This window comes from Typopeltis vanoorti, chromosome 13, assembly GCF_054136105.1.
Source record: "Typopeltis vanoorti isolate ZY-2024b chromosome 13, IOZ_Tvanoo_1.0, whole genome shotgun sequence".
Taxonomy (NCBI): domain Eukaryota; kingdom Metazoa; phylum Arthropoda; class Arachnida; order Uropygi; family Thelyphonidae; genus Typopeltis; species Typopeltis vanoorti.
Genome location: NC_143561.1, coordinates 128,969,056 through 128,989,096, shown reverse-complemented (window position 1 = coordinate 128,989,096; position 20,041 = coordinate 128,969,056). Strand labels below are relative to the sequence as shown.

Below are 20,041 nucleotides of genomic sequence, written 5' to 3'. Positions count from 1 at the left end.
TCTCCAAGCAGTCTCCTTAGCTTGTTATAATCCAGTAGTTCTTGTAAGTAATCATCAGTAAGTCTTGTACTTCAACATATATCCTTTTTATCCTTTCCTTACAGAAGTCTGCATACCAGGGGATTACTTCATGATCACTCTCACTGACTTCAGAAAAGTGTGAAATCCCACTCACTATTATATGTGCTGATGAAATAATCAGATCCAAAACTCTCAATCCTTTCATGCCCTCCTTTACATTCTGCCTGAGATAGCTGTCTCTTAAAGAACTCAAAAAATTAATTTTCCTTATTCCCAAATGCTATTTCTTCATTGCAATCTATACCATCATAATTAAAATCGCCTATAATAATCATCCTTTCTTTTTTCACTAACCGAAGTTGTTTATACCTTTCATCATACCCACCCTCCACATTCCCTGCCTATAGCAACATCCAATTAAATGTCTCCTAGTCGACCTCCACCTCATTGCCACTATTTCCCTCTTTAATATCTACCTTATGTGGACATAATTCTCCTGCTATCATCATCAGCAGTACTCTCTCTCTCTCTCCTTGTCCTTTTTATCCTCGCAAAAAACACCATACCCTTCCATTTCTATTCTGGTTAGGATATCATTTTCATTCAATTTCACTTATTCCAATGATTTCGAGGAGGATAAACTCACTAAGTGAAACCATTTCATCTCTCTCATTTCTGATATTCTTGGCATTTGTAAGTAAACATAGCATATTACATTCAGGTCTATAACCAGTCTTACCCAAGCCACTTGTTGGTTGTGATTTACCCACCACACCTGCTTTTGCTGAATCACCTTTATCACCGCTTACCACATATATCTGCTCAGTTTCAACTTCCCCACTCATGTCCCAATCTATTCCATTCCTAAGCTGATCACCTCATACATACATTACTGCTACTTCCAACATCCACTTTCCCTATGCCACATCCCTATGCCTGGGTAGACAGGGAGCCTGTCTACCCCGGCTCCCTGTTCCTCTCGAATGCCCATTCTCTCTTCATCTCGCACACAAGCACTGATTCCATTGCCAAGTAATTTTCTCTCTCTCTCTTCAATTCCACTCTCCTGATATTTCACTTCATCTCTTACTTCTAATCTCTTGCATCACACACTGCACTTTCATCTAAGAACAATTTCTCCAGTTCATTCAGGTCTGTATAATTCAATTCGTCCTTCAAATACATGCCAAACATCCACAAAGTGCATTCCTTTCTTCTCACACACTCCGTTAGCATACTATTAATGATTCTAGCTCTTCGTGTCAATTCATCATTGTCATAGCTCGGCAACACACTGACAACCTTTCTCACTATACTGTTATATTTCACTGTCCTCAATAACCTAATATTTTCCCTTACATTCTCCTTATGTCCACTTAAATCATACATGGCACACTTTGTCCAATTTCTCTTTTGGGATAATATCATCAAGAGATCCTCTAAAAATCCATGAGATTCTTTTTGGATACATGGTAGAATTACCAACTAGATAGCTAGTAAAGAATGTACAATATTTGCTCATCCTTTAATAATTAATAACCTGCATCCCGTAATGGGCAAGCAACCTTAAAGAATGTTATTCCTGCAATTACCGTATATTATCACGTATAATGTGATCCACGTATAATGCAAACTAGAAATTTTGCTTGAAAACTAGCCCTAAAATGCCATGTCCATGTATAATGCGATCTGTTAATCTTGTTCCATAACATTATAAATAATACAATACGAATTAACGAAAGAAATATTTATTTTGAAACAAAATGTCAAAATCCTTTAAATTCTTCTTCATCTTTTGAGTCGTCAAACATTTCATTTATAAATTCATCTGTAGGGATTGTGTCATCAGTGTAGCAGTTGTCGTCATCGTCTTCATGCTCTCCAATTTGTTGTGCATCATCCTCGCTTTCGTATATGATGTGATCTTCGGATCCATCCATTGAATTACTTATTCCACATTTAAGAAATGAGCGATGAATCATTTCAGATGGTATCGAATCCTATGCTTCTTTAACCCAGCTGTGACTAGGGTGATCTCAGGCTTCTGAAAATTCCCACCCTTTGTCATCTTCACCAAACCAGATGACATCCATTCTCTCCATTTTTCACATAAGTGATCTTTAAATGGCTTATTCAAGCTGACATCAAGTGGCTGCAAAACGAAACTTAGACCACCCGGTATGACTGCTAGGTCTGTACGTAGCTCACGTGCTTTCTCTTTGTTTGCCTCTGTTAAATGCGCCCGAACATATCCCAGACTAGCATGCTTTGTTGACGTAACAAGCTACCTGGACATATGTTTCATACTTGATCCAGCCACAATTGTACATCTTCTTCATCCATCCAACCTTTCTGATTGGCACGAACAATTACACCTGGTGGAAATTTCATATGCTTCGGAATTTTCTTCCTTTTAAATATCACTGTTGGCTTTAATTTGGTTCCGTCTGCTATGCATACTAGAACAACCGTACAATGCGTTTTTTCATGTCCAGTTGTTTTTATGAAGACACCCTTTTCACCAACTGAGTTTACTGTTCGATTCCCAGGCATATCAAAGTACATGGGCATCTCATCCATATTGCCAATTTGGGAAAGTTCATATCCGTGACACTTCCGTAATTTTATGATAAATTTATGGAAGGACTGCACTTTTTCTTCAAGCTGCTTTGGTAACTTCTGCGCAATTTTTGTTCGGTGTCGTAATGTTAATGCTTTGCGTTCCATAAATCTGTTGCACCACCCAGGTGAAGCAAGAAAAGATGAAATACCTGATGTGTCCTTAAATTTACCATTCTTGAGTTGCAGAGCTCGAAAATGAATTGCATTTCTTGTTACTATAATGCAATCTTGTCGTTGCGTCAAAATCCATTCATTTAGCTCTTCTTCGAGTTCTGGAAAGGATGCTACATCTCCACGATGGGCACGTTTCGTTTTGGGGATTTTTTCAAGACTGTCTTTTTGCTTATGCCAAAGTCTAATATTACTCTCTGCTACACCAAATTCTCTCATAGCAACACTGTTATTATGTTCTTCTGCAAACTGCATGACACGCAATTTAAATCCTGCTTCAAAAGATGGACGTTTACGTTTCTGTTGGCTCATTTTCAGGTTAGGTTTGTTTAACGAATAATATTTAAAATGAACTGTGGTTAAACCGATATACCTAACTGTGCTCAATCTATCTCACTGTGCTCTATCATTCGGCGATGGAGAGCGCATGCGCAGATACGATGCGCATTCGGTCGCCGAATGCGAGTGGGTCAAGTAGATTTGGTTGCATAGGCATTAGGTAGTATATATTGCGTGTGCAAGTCTAATAAGATGTTATATTTTTTAGGATCTGCATAAAATGCGAACCCCTAACTTTAAGTAGTATTTTTTACCATAAATTTTTCGCATTATATGTGATAATATACGGTACTTATATATCACAAATGTCAACAACATCAACAAAGAAAGGATCAATATTTATGACAAATTAATATCTTTTTATTGGTATTTCAAATGATAAGAAGTAGATAATGAACTTCACCTCCTGCCTTCACCTCTCCCTTTTTCTTTTTGGAATAATGGCTGCAAGGAACTGTTGGCAGAAACTATAGCTCCATACTGTAACCATCTAAGCAATCTAATCAGATGGTTATCCAAAACAGGAGTGTCTATTACACAAAGCAGTGACTAACAAAAATGTACTGGACCTTTTTTTTAACTTATTCCATTACAGATTTCCATATAGAAGAATTTAGACTGAAGCTGCCATCAGAATAAGTAAATAATAAATAAAATGCCAACTATGGAAAGTCTGTAAAAAGAGATTTACAGAAAAACATTGACAGTATCAACAGAAATACTGTAAGGCACATTTTTATTCCTCAATCACGTGGTTCTATTTAAAAAGAAATTTCCTAGGCAATACCCAATTCATATGACTCATGTTATCCTTGTATTCTTCTTTAAATAAAACTGCATTTTTTCTCTAATTCATTCATAAGGCTTCTTCACAATCATTTTTTTTCCTACTCTGTTTTACATAGTTATGCTAGTATGCTTCTTAGGTTAAGTGCAATGAATAATTTCATATGTTAAATCCACCCCCTCCCCTCACATAACACAGCTGATTTGAAATTATCAGGAAGAATTTGTCTAAGTGGGACTGAGGTTATAATAGAATGATAACTAAAATGATATATTACTAGTTACTGAAGCTAAGGAGATCTATGATGTAGAAACCTTGAACCAACGAAGGCATATCCTAAGAGTAGATTCCTGTGTGTCATCAAGTAGAACAAAGTTTGACATGAATGGTGGGTTTTTGCTTGTTGCTGAATAGAGCTGAGGTGTGGCACTGTGTTGACTGGTGAACCAAAGCAGAGCATCTTGAAACAATCCAGGTTGATCATGACCTTTTAAATCATTCATATTTTTTGGAAACCATCTATACCTTTTTTCATTTAACAAAGGTCGTATCCATTCTGAGAAGTGACCTTCCCATACTGCATGGCATTATACATGCCTGACGGGGGGGGGTGAGCATTATGGAACAGTAGAGTGACTTGATGTGAAATCAATTGCTTGTGTGTATACACATATACATACACACACACACACACACACACACACACACACACACACACACACACACACACATATATATATATATATAATATAAGCTTATACACTTTGCCAGATCATGAGCAAGCAAACAGTTTATAAGGCAGAACACCAGAGTAAGATGATAACATTTATTTGAATTAACAACACATTTTATTCTAATTGCACAGGATTTCTTAAGGTTACACCTTAAGAAATCCTGTCTGTTAGTTTGTATGCTGTAAGCATACAAACTAGCAGACAAAGAGTAAAAACTAGTAAGAGTGACAACAATTTGTAGTTATAGAAGAGACTGATGTCATTTTAAAATATTTCTAATTGTATGTTGCATTGTTCAGTACAATGTGTTGTTTATGCATTCACATGCATGCATTTGGCTAATAATGGCTAGAATGTATTCAAAGAAGTTGATACTTGGGTTAATATTTAGATGCTTAGGATCTGATGCCATTTCCAATGACTCCCATGTTTTTCTCTTTGTCGTGTCTCAGCAACATATGTGTGTGTGTGCGCGAGAGAGAAAGTAGTAGCCTAATTTTGAAGATATTTCATGTACTAACTTTTATTTGATCAAGAATGGATAAAATACAGATGAAAAACTTACTACAATAATTAATCTTATTAAAACAAAGAAAACAAATCTGCTAATACCTGAACTCCCACTCTCTGGTGTGAGTGTTTGGAAGTCAGTTTCATAAGTTGGCAAAAAAGTTCATTCTGGAGTTCCGGAAGAATCAGGCACTGCTGCAAGGCATTTTGAGCCAGGGCTACATGATAGTCAATCCCTGACGTATCAAGTGGCACTGAGATAAACAGCTGGATGGACTGTCAAATGTAAAATGAGATATAGCTTAAGTTCAACAAATATTGTTTTTTCATGTTTAATTTTTTTAAAATGTTTTTTATGTTTATTATAGCATAACATAATCTTAGTCATAAGATTAAGACTTATGTTTATTATAGCATAGCATAATCTTAGAATAAGAAGATTAAATAGCCCAGACAGGCACATTTCTCTTTTTTGGAGACCATTGTGAAAAGAGAAATGTGCTGTCTGTTAAACATATCATAATTAAGAAAGGAGTTGATCACACATGCAAAGGATAATATGCTACCCAGTAGTAAACTTCTGCTTACGTGTTGCAGTTAATTAATAAATTAATAAATGCAACTAATTCCATCTTTAGAACACTATTACAAAATAAGAAACTATTATTGTTATTATCATTATTGGAACCTACATGCAGTCCAAGAGTAGGAGCATATACATACACTGTGGTGTTACAGGTCTTGTGAACTAGCATGTGTGGGTTTCTGATAATAAAAACTACATTCTTACAGAATTTCCAGGAATGAACCCTTAGTTCTGTCCTGTCACAAAGTGGAAACTTCTAAACAGCATCAAAATCAATTTAGCAACATGCTTTTATCTTACCCCTCATCTCTGCCTATTAGATGAACTTAATGACCCCCCCCCCCCTAAAAACTTTCATTCTACATCAGAGAGAAGATATCTGGTTATGAATTCTCTCCAACAGTGCATATTCCCAAAGAAACACAGGCAACCAAATCTTACACAACAGTCCAGATGTTACCCATATGAATGCATTATAAAAAGGAATAATAATCTCTTTATCACCAGTCGACAGTGTGCTTTTCAGCATTCAAGTCTTAGTTATTTTGTCCATTTTTGTAATACGTTCTCTGATCATCAGCTCCCTGTTCATCATTACTTCAAAACCCTAGCCTTGTCAATTTCCAGCATTTCTTAGTAATGCAATCCAGTTCCATCAGTGTAATATAAAACATGTACTATTTTTATACCGATGTGCATAACCTAATGCACTTACATTTTGCCACATTAAATGTCCAATAATTACTTTTTTAAATCACCTGCAGGATCACTATATCCGTTTTTTACTGCCATACCAGTTTTGTATCATGAGCCACTAACTGGATATTCTCCCTTGAATCATCCCCTATACTATTAAAAAAAAAAAAAAAATTAAATAGAATCACAAAGGTCCAAGTCCAGTTCCATGGCACACTACTAGTTACTTGCCTTTTACTGAATTCCACTTTGCCATATACTTTGCTTTGATGTCATCTACCAGTCATCCTCTTATCCATACCAACATGTTTATCTTATCCATGTCTTTATTATTGATTTTATCCACATTCTTATCCATGTTTCATATCTATTCTGAATTGTTTTCTGTAGGAGTATCCAGTAATCATTTCCGTAATCCACACCAAATGTCATTTTATTGTAAAAAAATTGAGTAAATTACAAAAGGCAAGACTCATCTTTCAAAAAGCTATAGTGTATGCTATAAAGTATCATATTCCAAGATTGTGCTCTTAACCAACTTTTCCAATATTTTTATCCACCATTCCCGAGTTACTGATAAGTCTACAATTCACCTACCTCTTCCAACCATATGGCAGCATTTTCAGTTTCAGATTTTGTATCCCAAACACCTCCAGTCATCTACTTTTATTCTTTCATCAGTCCTTCCCTTTGTAGTATCCCAACACCAATGATATAACTTTGTAAAGTGATCAATCATAATTTAACCATTCTTTTTGCTTTTATTACCTCTGTACCAGTAATATCTATAAAGGTTATCCAACAATAATGCACCTTAAATTCCTCTAAGATTTCTTGACTGTATACTGAAGAGGGCAATCTACCTTATAGGCAAACCCTTTCTTGAACAAACTAACTCCATTCATTTTTTCAGAGGCATTTTTATGGATGTTATTCCACTGAACTGGCCAGCACCATTCCTCCACTTTGCTCTAATCGCATAAGGACATGAGCAATCACCAGTCAACATCTGTACACAATTCAACTTCGAACATGTTGATCTAATTTCTCTTCCATTCCATCTACCTCTGTTCTTTGGAACAGCTTTCTTCCACTATTCTTCCAAATGAATACAATCCCCAGCTTTTGAAGAAACTTAAAAGATTCCTTCTTTCTTCTTAACCAAATCACTACACGCAGCACTGTTATGTTATAGCTTTCATGACCTCTCATGTATGAGATTCATCATCATCATTTATTCATATATGAATAGGGGAACACACACAAACACACACACATATATATAACGTAGATAAAATTATTTAAATGAAAGTGAGCCACATATGAAAAAGAAGAGTGAGAAAGTAAAGGTGGTGCGTCTTCTCGTGGTATGATAGAGGCAGGCTGAGATTGGGAGCTGTGATCGCAACTGAATTATGGTGCAGACTGTGCGGGGGGGGGTTGTGGATGTGTGGAATAATTTTGATGGAAGGATTTATACAAGGTGGATGGCTTGCCTTTGAATGGGTTTGGCGTCAGGAGTCTTGAGGAAGTGTTGTTCAGTGAGAGTTCAGAAGTGCAGAGTCAGAAAAACTAGAATGTTTAGGGGGAAGGATGCAGGTGAGTATGAGTCCAGACAACCTAGAGATAGAAGCGTAGAAGAAATGGGAAAGTGATCACATGATGCTTAATGTAGCACCCAAAATACTTCAGTGGGCTAAGCAATACAGGATGAAAGGGAGGTTGTGTGATGAAGGGGTTATTGCAGCTTATGCATACCAATACCAGAAGTATTTGAAATAAGGGTGTGGAGTTTTTGGTATTGGCTAGCTCAACTTGGCCAAAAGCTGCAGGCATTAGTGAGATTCACAAACATATGGCCATAAGGCCAGTCATACGGTGGACAGGGACTTGAATTTTCATGAACATTTTGCTAAAATGTGAGGACAACACAATGAATTATGCAAAGAACACTGACATATAAGACTTCGATCAGGCTGCATATGGATTACTATGCACAGATTTGTTTGCCAGGTTTTCAAAAGTTGATGAGATGTTGGAGAGAGTTAAGAGACGATTGACTATGTTGGTTTCTGGTCTCTGGAATGTGGAATATGAGGACAGATTGAGATGTACAAGTTGGTAAGGGGTAATTACCAGATTAGCATCGATGAGATTTGTCATAGAATATCTGAAGACAGGGAGAACGAGAGGCCATCCCTGGAAACTTTATAAGGTGGGTGTGAGCAAGTTATTTATTGTTTATTAGTTATTTCCTTGCATTTTTCGTGTGAATTAAAGAAATCTTTCATAGCACAAGTATCTCTTAAAGAAGAATTTCCATGCGTGTTTTTCAAGTAGCGTGCAATACAAATGCTTGTATGCAAATATCCTGGTTTGCACTAATGATGTTAAGCTAGAGAGGGTAATAAGGAAACTGATCACATGGAAGGATTTGAATAAGCATTGTGTATATCAGTGGCATCCTTGGTTACCTATTTTTGGACCAAGGATTGGTCCCTGAGACACTATTTACCTTAAATAACACTAGTTACCTTAAATCTTGCAGACTCATGCCTCCCTCCCTCCCCTCACACCCATATATTACTTTTTGATGTATTAGTGCCATCCTCTTATCCAAGCTAATAGCTTATAATCCCATCCCACATCCAACTAACTAATGTAACATGCTGTATCTTAACAAAGTAAAAAAAAAAATAGTAGTGTATAGTAGTGTATTCCCCCCCCCCCTTGACTACCTTAACCATAACATTATTATGACATTTTTGTGCAAGATACTCAGACATTACCTTCCTTAGTAAACAGATCTGCTCATTGCAAAGTACAAATTCTCCATCAACCTATTTCTGTATTTAAGCTCTTACCAACTTTTCCATGACTTTCATCACTACCCCAGAGATACTGATAGGTAGGTACATAGACACATTAGTCTTTGCACCACACTTGTGCAATGGAATTATCATATAGTCTTTCCACTCTTGTGGAACCTTCCCTGTGTTCAGACTTAAATTACATAGCCAGTTCAGCTGAACATTCTTTAAGCATCCATGCTGATATTCCATCGACACCTATGCTGAATTCTCATTCAGTTTATGCAATGGTTGTAGTACCTCCTGCTCCTCCTCATACAAGTTTATACATCTAGTGAAGAGGTACTTAGCTCAAGGCTGCATGTGCCCAGTTGATGATTCTTAGCAAAATGGGAAACTCATTAGCTGAATAATTTCTTCTGCATCTGTCACATGCATACTATCGGCCTTCAGTAGAGTTATTCTTTACATTCATTCTTTCACTTGAAACATAATGACAGAATGCTTCTGGATTGTTCTTAGCTTGCATAGTCAGTTTCTTTTCATATTCGGACTTAGCTTTTGTACAATACTTGTAACTCTTATGAGCTGCTTCTTATAATTTTCATAACTGACATCATCCTTATGCACACAGTATTCCTTCGACATCATCTTTTTTCTCAGAATCTCTTCTTAATACGATTAGCCATCTATTTCACTCCTATCCTATTTACTCTTTGAACTCTAGGGACACAATGCATGACATAAGTAATTTTAATACTTCTCATGCAGTTTTCCAGTATTCTTCCCAAATAGCAACTGATGTTATGGAATCAAACATCATATTCTCCTCAGTTTGTTATAACTTCCTGCTTTGTAGTTTAGCATGTAATATTATCTGAATGGAACATCAATATACTTGTCACTTGCCAGGTCAGTACAGCATGATCACTGTCATCAACTGTAGGCAGAAAAGTCATCTCTTTAACTGAATCCCCCCCCTCCCTCCTTTCTCCAACACTATATCAGGCGTAACATTCTTTAACCTTCCTTTTTGTCATATACAGGTTGAGGAAGTTGTTTTTCAACAGCTCAATAAATTTCACTTCATTCTATTCATGAGATTTCATCACTATCAAATCAATGGTCAGAAAAGTCACCCATAATGATTACTTTTTAGCACCCATCAGGTTGATTTGGTGATGCATTTCATCTTCTCCAGCAAACTGATCCACTAACAACACCCCACCACATACTTGATTTTAAGACTTCAGCTCATACCAGATAGTTATAAACTCACTAGTACATGGATAGTTGTTATTAATATTGCAATCTAAGTTTCTATCCTAAAGGGACTCAAATCATCCAGTATCATCAGCAGCATATCCCTTTCTCTCTTATCCTGTCTATTTCCCTCCTAAATTATGTCCTTCACATCTGATACATGTTAGTATATATCTACACCTAAGACTTATGTATCACTAATGCCTATATCTCAGACCACAACATACTTTACCAAGCCAACAAACTCCTACCATTGGCAAATGCTGATATTCCAAGCATTTGCCAACAGATACAATAAGTTACCTCTGAGCTTTTTTGTATACTTGCCTCTGTAGTCTGATGAATTAGATATAATATCGATCTTTAATCATATCTAACATCTCACATATGCGGACATCCTTGCACATACTAAATAAGTCAGAATCAGAAGAGCACACAATCATTCTTTCATCATAAACACTTTCATGATTAATAACAATAGTATAATTAACACAGTCATGCATCTTAGTTCTTATGCATAGATTATCACCATTCCTCCCAACATGATCTAGTTTCCCTGACTCTCCATATTAGGGCTCATTCTAAATAAATAATTTCTCCAGGCTGCTGATACCAAGTGCCCTCTGAAATGTAACTCATTGTTACCAATGCATCCAAAAAATAGCCTTACTAACCTAACATTGTCATAACCAGCTTACCTAGGATTTAAATAGAATGGTCAAAGGGCACTACCTATTTCCTTGTACAAGACATAAGCGAATATTACATATAATTCCATGGATAAATTTGCATTAAGATTTTGCAATATCTGAATCACCTCCAGTTTTTATCTATTTATCAGTCCCTGTTATATAGTAAAGATGCCAGGAAATTATATACTTTGTTTTAATCATTTACCAAAAGAAGCAAAAACAAAGTTTTGCAGGTGAAATATATTCATGTCTGAGCTACTTGTCTATAGAGGCTAATGACTTCCATCACACCTTAGTGCGTATTATCCCATAATGCAAAGCACACACCCTTATGGACATGTAAAATGCTATGCATAATGGGCAGAGTCACTAACCAGGTCTCATCAGTGGGAGTCAGACCCACGAGAGATACCAAGGTTGAAGTAATGCAGAAGTCATATATATATATATATATATCTCATATATAAGTAGCCAAAATGTGCTAGACCTTATTAATAAAAATATCTGGATGAGAAAAAAATGTTGAAATATTTTATTACCTTGATTCTATAATAGAACCAATGTATAAATAAACGTATAAATGTATAATAGAAACAAGGAAAAAACTTTCAACATTCGCCGTTATATCTGTCACTATAATGTCTTTGCCTGGATGAGACAACACCATTATAATGCAATCATTCAGTAACTGTTTCTTCTGCATCTGTAACCTCCCAGCCCTCAGTACTCACTGTTTCTTTTACTCACCACCTAACAAAAGAAATCTTTGAAATTTCCTTTGGACTGCTCAGCTAATTTCTTCTCATAATCTGATTTCGCCTTACTCAACTATGCTTTCTGATCATCTTCCCCCTTATATACATTCCATAGCATTTTCATTCTTGCAGGAGCTGCAAGAATGAAATGATTGCAGGAGCTGCAAGATTGCAGAAGCAATGAGAGGTCTCATTGCTTCTGTCTTTGTATCTCCACTACTGGGCCTGGCTCCCACTGACGAGACCTCAATAAAGGTCGAAACCGGTATGGGTAGTGGCCCTTGCCTTAATGCATAGCATTACAAATATCTGCAAGGAGATGTGTTTTGCATTATGGGAGATACTGAGATAAGAGTGATGAGATCTTTCTCCACCTTTGCAACAAGTTGTCTGGTGTTGCACTACCTTACCTCAGTCCTGAAGATACTTTCAGGCGCAAACTTTGTTTGTTCACACTTCGATAAAGGATTAAACTAAACTTATTATAGTCTAACCAAGCGAAAAATAAACTCTCAACACCTTTCTCACTTACTCTACTGCATATTATGTTGATCTACCTTCAGTATTTATTAGTTGTATGCATATGAACACTGAAAAATTTATTTGTCAGATTGCACCATCAGTATATCAAATATTCAGCATAAGACTCAATAAAACTTTCGGTAGATCTCTCTCTCTCTCACTAGAGTAACTTCCTTCAACAAAGTTTACACAAACAGTCGTGATTCTTAAGTAATAAAACTGTGCTTTTAATGTGATTTACTTAGGAACAGTGCAGTTGTAAAATAAAGAATCAGGCAGCACTCTTTTAACAAATAATTAAAACACATTTATTTACATTAATATGAAATATACATGAATCAAATGACAGGGAGATTGCTTTCTCTACCCATCTATAAAATCTTTAGCATAAAATTAGAACCCCTTCACTTCAACACTAAATAATCTCTTTAACTCTAAAACTTATTTACTCTCTGCTTACAAATTCAATTTATTAAACTTCTAGTTTACTCGCAAAGAGGTTATTTTTACAAATTAGATATTAACTTCTAACATGCCAATTGACTCTCTTATGGACACTTCTTATTACTATTAAACTAATTCTTAACAGCCCATATACAACATATCTCCTAAATTATAAGAGAAAATATACAAAGGGAAGTAACTTACAGAGGCTCTGTATTGCACATTCAGTCAAGAGTCTTTTACTAAAGTCTTTATGGCTTTTCTTTCATCTCAAGTTTTAGGCTTCCTGCAGGAGTATCTTGCTACAGCGGTATCACTTCGGGATATTGGCGGCTTTTTGACTGCAATCTGTGGTACTCGAATAGCACATATACAAGAGGCTTCAGCATACGGGCAAATTCTCCTATGGATCCTTACTTTGGGAACTTCTGCTTCTAATTGCCGCCACTTCTGCTACTAATTGCCAATGACTGTGCCTCTAACTGCTGACCGCCAATGACCGTAACTGCTGCCGACTGGCTCTGGCTCTTTTTGGTAACAGCGCTTCGCCTTTGCTCTCTTGGCATTTGGATCTCGGCTCCTCTGTCGGCAACTGGACCTGGACTCTCCTCTTTGTAACTGGGTCCTTGCCTCTCCTCGTTCTCTGCCGCCACTGCTCTGGTTCAGACTCCGCTTATCTGCAGCTTGCATCCGCTCTGGTTACGACTTCTGATGACTCTCTGCTGACGACTGGAAGCCCCTTATGCTCAGCTCAGTCCCCTTTTATTTTGCAATCTCGGGTCCTTGCACTAAGGGTAGTAAACCCCGAGGAATTCGGCATGACTCTTTCATCTTCTTTTAAGTTCGATCCGCTCTTTGTTCTCTCTCTCTGTGCACTCTTCTGATCATAAGTTGCTGGCCTGCGGAAAGCTGTTTGAACCTTTTAAACTGACTTTGGAGGTGTTTATGAGCAGAGCTTGTAAGCACTTTCTCTTACACAAAATTCGCAAACAACCTCTCTTATGCCCTCATAGAGAGCTATTACACAACGTTCTGGCAGCAAAACATTGCCTCTGTTTTTAACCGTTAAAACAGTAAATACATTCACTTCCCATAGGGTTAACTACATTAATATTTAGCAAAATATATACATAGAAACAAACAAGGTTATTTACAGTTCTCATGAGACTTGACCTATGTAAAAATCGATGTAAAGTGCTTTGATATTTTTAAGCTACAATCGAGTTTTACAGCTCCTGCATACTATTTTTGTTTCTGATTCTGTGCACAGATTTTGATGCTTCTCCCTTCAAACATGCCGGACCATTTCCTGTGCACTATTAACATCCTTTTCTTTTAGATTTTTATAACATGACACTGAATCAATCTGTCTACTAAGTTATCAAAGAGATCATGTAGTTTTCACTTCCCAGATGAAGACTTCATGATCACTCTCTCCTCAATATAATAATTGAAATACAAGAAAATGATGATGCAAGAGATCTACTAGTGATAGCAGAACTTTAGGAGACATTTGAGAAGTATGCAAAAATATTTGAAGAACAGCTAGGATGCTAAAATTCACACTGATTAGTTACGGATTAGAAAGTTTAGTTATCTCAATTTCACAGGAATGAGAGAATGGAGAGGATTCATAGGTGATTAGGGGTTTGAAATTAAAACAATTGATAAATGACTAGAGACCACATATATCAGCGTTCTAAGAAACATTAGGGAAGTGAACAGATAGCATCAGTGGTAATTATATTAAAAATACAGATATTAGGAAGAAGTTTGATGTTGTAAGCACTCGGAAATGTGCAGATCTAATCTCAGGGTATGGTTACTTAAACAGAATAGGAAAGGAAAGCAGTTGTTTGATGTCAGGAAAAAGAACCAGAGGAGGATCAAGATCTGAGTGGGCTGATGAAATTAAAAGTGCCTTAGAAGACGAAAATATAAGGTCTGATAATACTAGAGTCATGGCAGGTAACACACCAATTTGAATGAAAACTGTCAATGGGAAGTTAGTAATAATGTAAACTTTTCACGCATCACTATCACAGTACTACCCCTATACCTCCCCCCCCTCAAGGATGTACAGGGTACTGTGTTCAGGATAGAATTTCAAATTCATCTTCAGAGCACATGTAAGACTGAGTTTCAAATTTCAAAAAAAGAAAAAAAAAATGTCCTTTACCTTAAATAGCTTGACAGCTTCTGTCTGTAGTTGTTCGGACGGTAATGTAGTTAGTGGCTGGGTTATATTGTCTTTGGAATATAAGAGAAGAGGATGTCTCCATATCACACTATCTGTGAAACAGAAAAAAAAAAAAGTAATTTATAACAATTCAATTTAGCACATCTGAAAACAATTTAAAATAAAAAATAAATAAACAAAACTGTTTGAAGTACAAGCTGATTTTAATTCATGAGATTTCAATTTATCACCACAAGACTTTTTTGCAATAATATTAATTTTATTATGCAATGAATAAATCACTTCCTATGATTGATTTCAAATTTTTTTCAATACAAAGTCAAACACACATTTTTGGATATTTAAATCACATTCCCTTCTTCATCACATTCCCTTCTTCACCATCCTCCAAAGGATAGGAATGATGAGAAAAATATCATTGTTTGCAAGGAGAGTGACCATGGTATTATCACACGAGATCATAGTGGTCAAATTCATGTATTTTATAAAGTGCCTTTTTGGGGTTGTTATAAAGTTCATATTTAGAAAGATTCATAACAGTTAGTAAATGCAGTTGTGATGCTTCCATGATGTTACAGATTTTGTAGATGGGGAAGACTTTTATGCCATTGCTAAACTTGATTGGAAATGTTGTGCTAGGAGAGCTCTGAAAATCCCATGGACAGAACATGTGACAAATACAGATGCCCTACAGAGAATGAGAACACAGAGATCTTTATTATAGGAAATGATCCAGAGAAAGATGAGATTGGCAGGACATGTATTGAGAGGTTCAGAAGGACAGAGGATACTAACAGTTTTAGAAGGAAAAATTATGGGAAAAGGATCAAGAGGCAAAAAACGAAGGACATGGCTTGAAGATATAAGATCATGGACAAGATCACATGGCTATGCAGAAACAAAAAGGAAAGCCACCAACAGAGAGAACTGGAAGGACATGGTGCTGCACCCTCTCACTGAGGAAGCTACATGAAGAAGAAGAAACTTGATTGGTCTTGTGTGCATGGTCTTGAAGCGAGAGATCATAGTATTTTAAACTTGAAATGTCGATGGTAGTTCCTGGTTTTTCTGCTGAATACCAGTAGTGAGTCATGTCCTGGATAATAGTTCTTTTTACATTTTCTTTTTGAGTAGTTTTAAAAAGATCAAAATCTTTGATATCACTTGATGTTGCAGCCATTTTTCTACTTCATCTGCAGTTTCATTTCCCCTTAATCTCACATGGGATGGAATCCATTGAAAAATTGTTTTGGAATCCTTATGCAGCTTGTTTGTTTTTTGATATATCTCTAAGTATTTCTTGGTGGCTAGTAGAGCAGTTCTTAGTAACTTGAAGGGCTGTTAAGGAATCTGTGAAAAATATAAATTCCTTTGGGTTTTGTTTATCCAAATGCTGCAGTGCTATCTGTGTTAATGTCTATTAATTCTGCATGGTATGAGTTGCATCCTATACTGTTGGTTGTTTTTAGTTCTATATTTTGAGAGCCACAGATGAGGCCACTCCCAGAATTGCCAATTGGAGCCATCTGTGTAGATCTTTATTGAATCAGTTCCATATTTCATTATTTTTGAAAGAGCTAATGATCTCAAAATTTCAGAATTTTCTAGGCTTTTTTTCCCCTCATGTTTCCCTATTTCAAGATTAACAATTATATTTTTCGTGTCTTGATTTGGAGGAAATGCTGGGTATTTTAGTTGGTTATTTTATTTGGACAGTCTGAGAGAATTTTATTTTCCATGATTTTCTGCATTGTTGATTATTTCTTTATTCTGTTTGTTGGTTGCCACTTTTTAAAACATTCACTTGTTCTATGATGTGCAAGGTTGGCTCTTTTTTCTACAAATTTAGTAAGATTTTCTTGCTACCTGATATTAAAGAAAGAGATTAAAGTCAATTAAGGATGAAATGGGAATATGCCTATTGACTTTAATCTCTTTCTTTAATATCAGGTAGCAAGAAAATCTTACTAAATTTGTAGAAAAAAGAGCCTTTTTTTTCTTTTTTTTTTGGGCATGTGAAAAGTGTAATGATAAATTAGAGCATTTCACAATGAGAGCTGGTGTTTCAGTTAATAAACAGAATTCAATTGAAATGTTAATAACAATAAAGGGAACAGAATAGAAGAGCTCAGTGCAAGAGTTGATGAAAATGAAAAGTGCAATAAAGCATCTGGAATACAAGATTAAACATGTAAAGAAGAGGTGGGCTTATGTGGAATGAGAAAGAGGCAGTTAACATTATGAAGAAAGAGTCAAAGGATAATCACATAGCACAGTAAGGAGGCTCAAATCATTAGAGGTGTGATGAATAACAAAGTACATAAAGCATACTTTCCTGATGGAACACTGAAACAAATAACTGATGCTTTGCAGAGAAGGATAGAGTGGGCATCAGAATTAGTAGTAGTTGTCGACACAAACGACTTGGATGGAAAAATGAATGTTGATATGGACTTGAACAAGTTGTCGCAGGAGGTAAAGGATAATACTGTTGTTGGGAAAGTTATTAGCAAGTTTGCTTAGATATGATAATCATGAGTTGAGAAAGAGAGAAGAGATAATGTATAGCAAGATGGCCAAGATGTGTGAGGCAAGAGAATTCAGTGTTTGTAAATCTATGAAGTGAATTTGAAAGGAAGTTGGAATGGTGTAAGGTTGATGGATTACATTTTAATACGTTTAATGCAGGACATTCAGAGAAGCTATTGTTTGTTGAGAAGGAGCAAAATCAAGAAGTTTGTCTTGATTGTTTTCCTAATAGGAGACTTTAATTACAGGAATGTAGATTAGAAGGAGGAGATAGTGTATGAGAACAAGGATATTGAATTTGTTCAATCTCTGAGGGAAGTCTTAAGCATCATGTGATGGAAGCAACTTGAGGTCGTATAATGCTGAATTTGGTTATATCTTCAAAAAGATGTGGTTGTTAATGAGGTTGTATAAGACCCTGATCAGACCACACTTGGACTATTGTTCTCAGATTAGGTCCCCAGGATTTGAAGGAGATAAATTAACTGTGGAAAGGGTACAAAGGTGGATAACAAAGATGGTTTCAGGCCTGTACAATGATAGTTATGAGGATCGGCTGAGGGAATGTGGACTGCAGAGATTGGTGGATAGGTGATATGATTGAGACTTTTAAACTGTTGAGAGATGGTTACAGGGTTGACACTGGGGAGTTCTTTCGCTTGGTTGAACAGCGGGAAGGAGTGACGACAAGAGGCCATCCCTGGAAGTTACGAAAGGAAACTGTGAGCAAGAGGTTGCGGAGTGGTTTTTTTTGCATGGAGGGTGGTTGAACCATGGAATGCATTGCCTGATGGAGTGGTGAGAGCGAGAATAGTCAATGAGTTTAAGGAGTGGTATGATAGACTTTGTGTTTCTTAGGAAGGACCTCCCACAATGAGTCTTTTGACTCCATGGGGGGCCTGAATAATAATAATAATAATAATTAACACTGATGCTGGCTGGTGACATGATCATAAGGTACTTGTCTGGTAAGTAGTGAAACATGAAAAGTTTCACTGCCAAAAAAGGATATATGTAAAATTATAAGGGTGGATGATTATGGGAAGCTCTGTAGTCAACCAGCATCAATATGATGAATAGATGAGCTGTGCAGAAAAGATGTTAGTGCATGGGAATTCTTAAGGCAGTATTTGACATAAGCAATGTATAAATCAAGAGTTAAGTGAAGAAACAGAGTAGGAGTAAAATAGATTAACAGTGAAATAAAGCAAGCTGTGCTGGAAAAGAAAATGTTATGAAGGAGGTACAAGACAGTCAGTGGCAATGAGATGTATGTGGAGTATGAAGTGACTGGCTAGGAAGGACCATGGCAAAGAATGAAAAGACACAGTATGAGAGGAGTCAGTCAGGCCAAGGATAATTCAAGAGAATTCTTCCACTATATGGCAAGCAAGAGCAAGAATAATTAAATCAGGTTGACAATGGTGGAGAGTCATGGTAGTGGTGATTATTGCAAAGAATTATAGTGGAACTATTGCATGATATACACTGATGTATATTATGCAATATACACTATGGTATGCACTGATGTATATCATACAGCCTTCTATCAACTAACTACCAGTCTTTCAACTAGCTTGTTGGGATTTAGCCTTGTCAATAATCTTGGGCTTTGTTGCTAGTTTCATCTTTGATCATGAGTGTAGTGTACTGCTGCAGGAACAATTATCGCTATTTGTTCATAGTAGTTTAAAAATAATTATATACACTGATCTTTAAACATGATTTGTGTTTATTTAGTTATTTTTTTGTTTGTGAATAATCATTCTTATATTCACTTAAAAAAATTCAAAGCAACAAGTTAATAACTCAAAGGCAAACTTCAGTTTCTGATGGCCAAAACACCATCATAGTAACCAAGTATGTTACATATTTCCTTTATGAAAATTATTCAGACTTGTTCACATTCCATTTTTTTTAAACATACGAGGGTAGTCTGAAAAGTTATTCGGCCTAACAATGAAAAAACGAATTTATAATTTCAAAATTATTTTTATTTTTCAACATAATTTTCCTTAAGACTAATACATTTATTCCAGTGATGCTCCAGTGCCATTACCGCATCTCTGTAGTGGTTCTCAGTAAGATATGCAAAATACCTCTCTACAGCTGCAATCACCTCTTGATTCAAAGAAAAACACTGACCAGCGAGGAAGAGTTTTAGTTTTGGGATGAGATAGAAGTCAGAGGGAGCCAAATCTGGGGAATAGGGTGGATGTTCCAACAATTTATAGTGGAGATTCCTTAATTTCCCCATTGCTAAAACACCTTTGTGGGAAGGTGCATTGTCCTGATGAAAGATGATTTTTTTTTCTCTGCAAACTGGGTCTTTTCTCACAAGTTTTTTTCATCTAGTCTGG

At 36.2% G+C, this 20,041-nt stretch overlaps 1 protein-coding gene across 1 annotated transcript in view; it reads right to left on the bottom strand.

Annotated features, from left to right (window-relative positions):
• LOC150100532 (uncharacterized protein CG43867-like) overlaps positions 1-20,041 on the bottom strand; it is a 552,783-nt gene that overhangs the window by 170,265 nt on the left and 362,477 nt on the right. Inside the window, exons 18-19 of the mRNA XM_090402673.1 lie at positions 15,132-15,244; positions 5,287-5,460 (exon numbers count right to left, since the gene is read on the bottom strand). Coding sequence (XP_090258799.1) covers positions 5,287-5,460; positions 15,132-15,244 — 287 coding nt within the window. The remainder of the gene's footprint in view (positions 1-5,286; positions 5,461-15,131; positions 15,245-20,041) is intronic.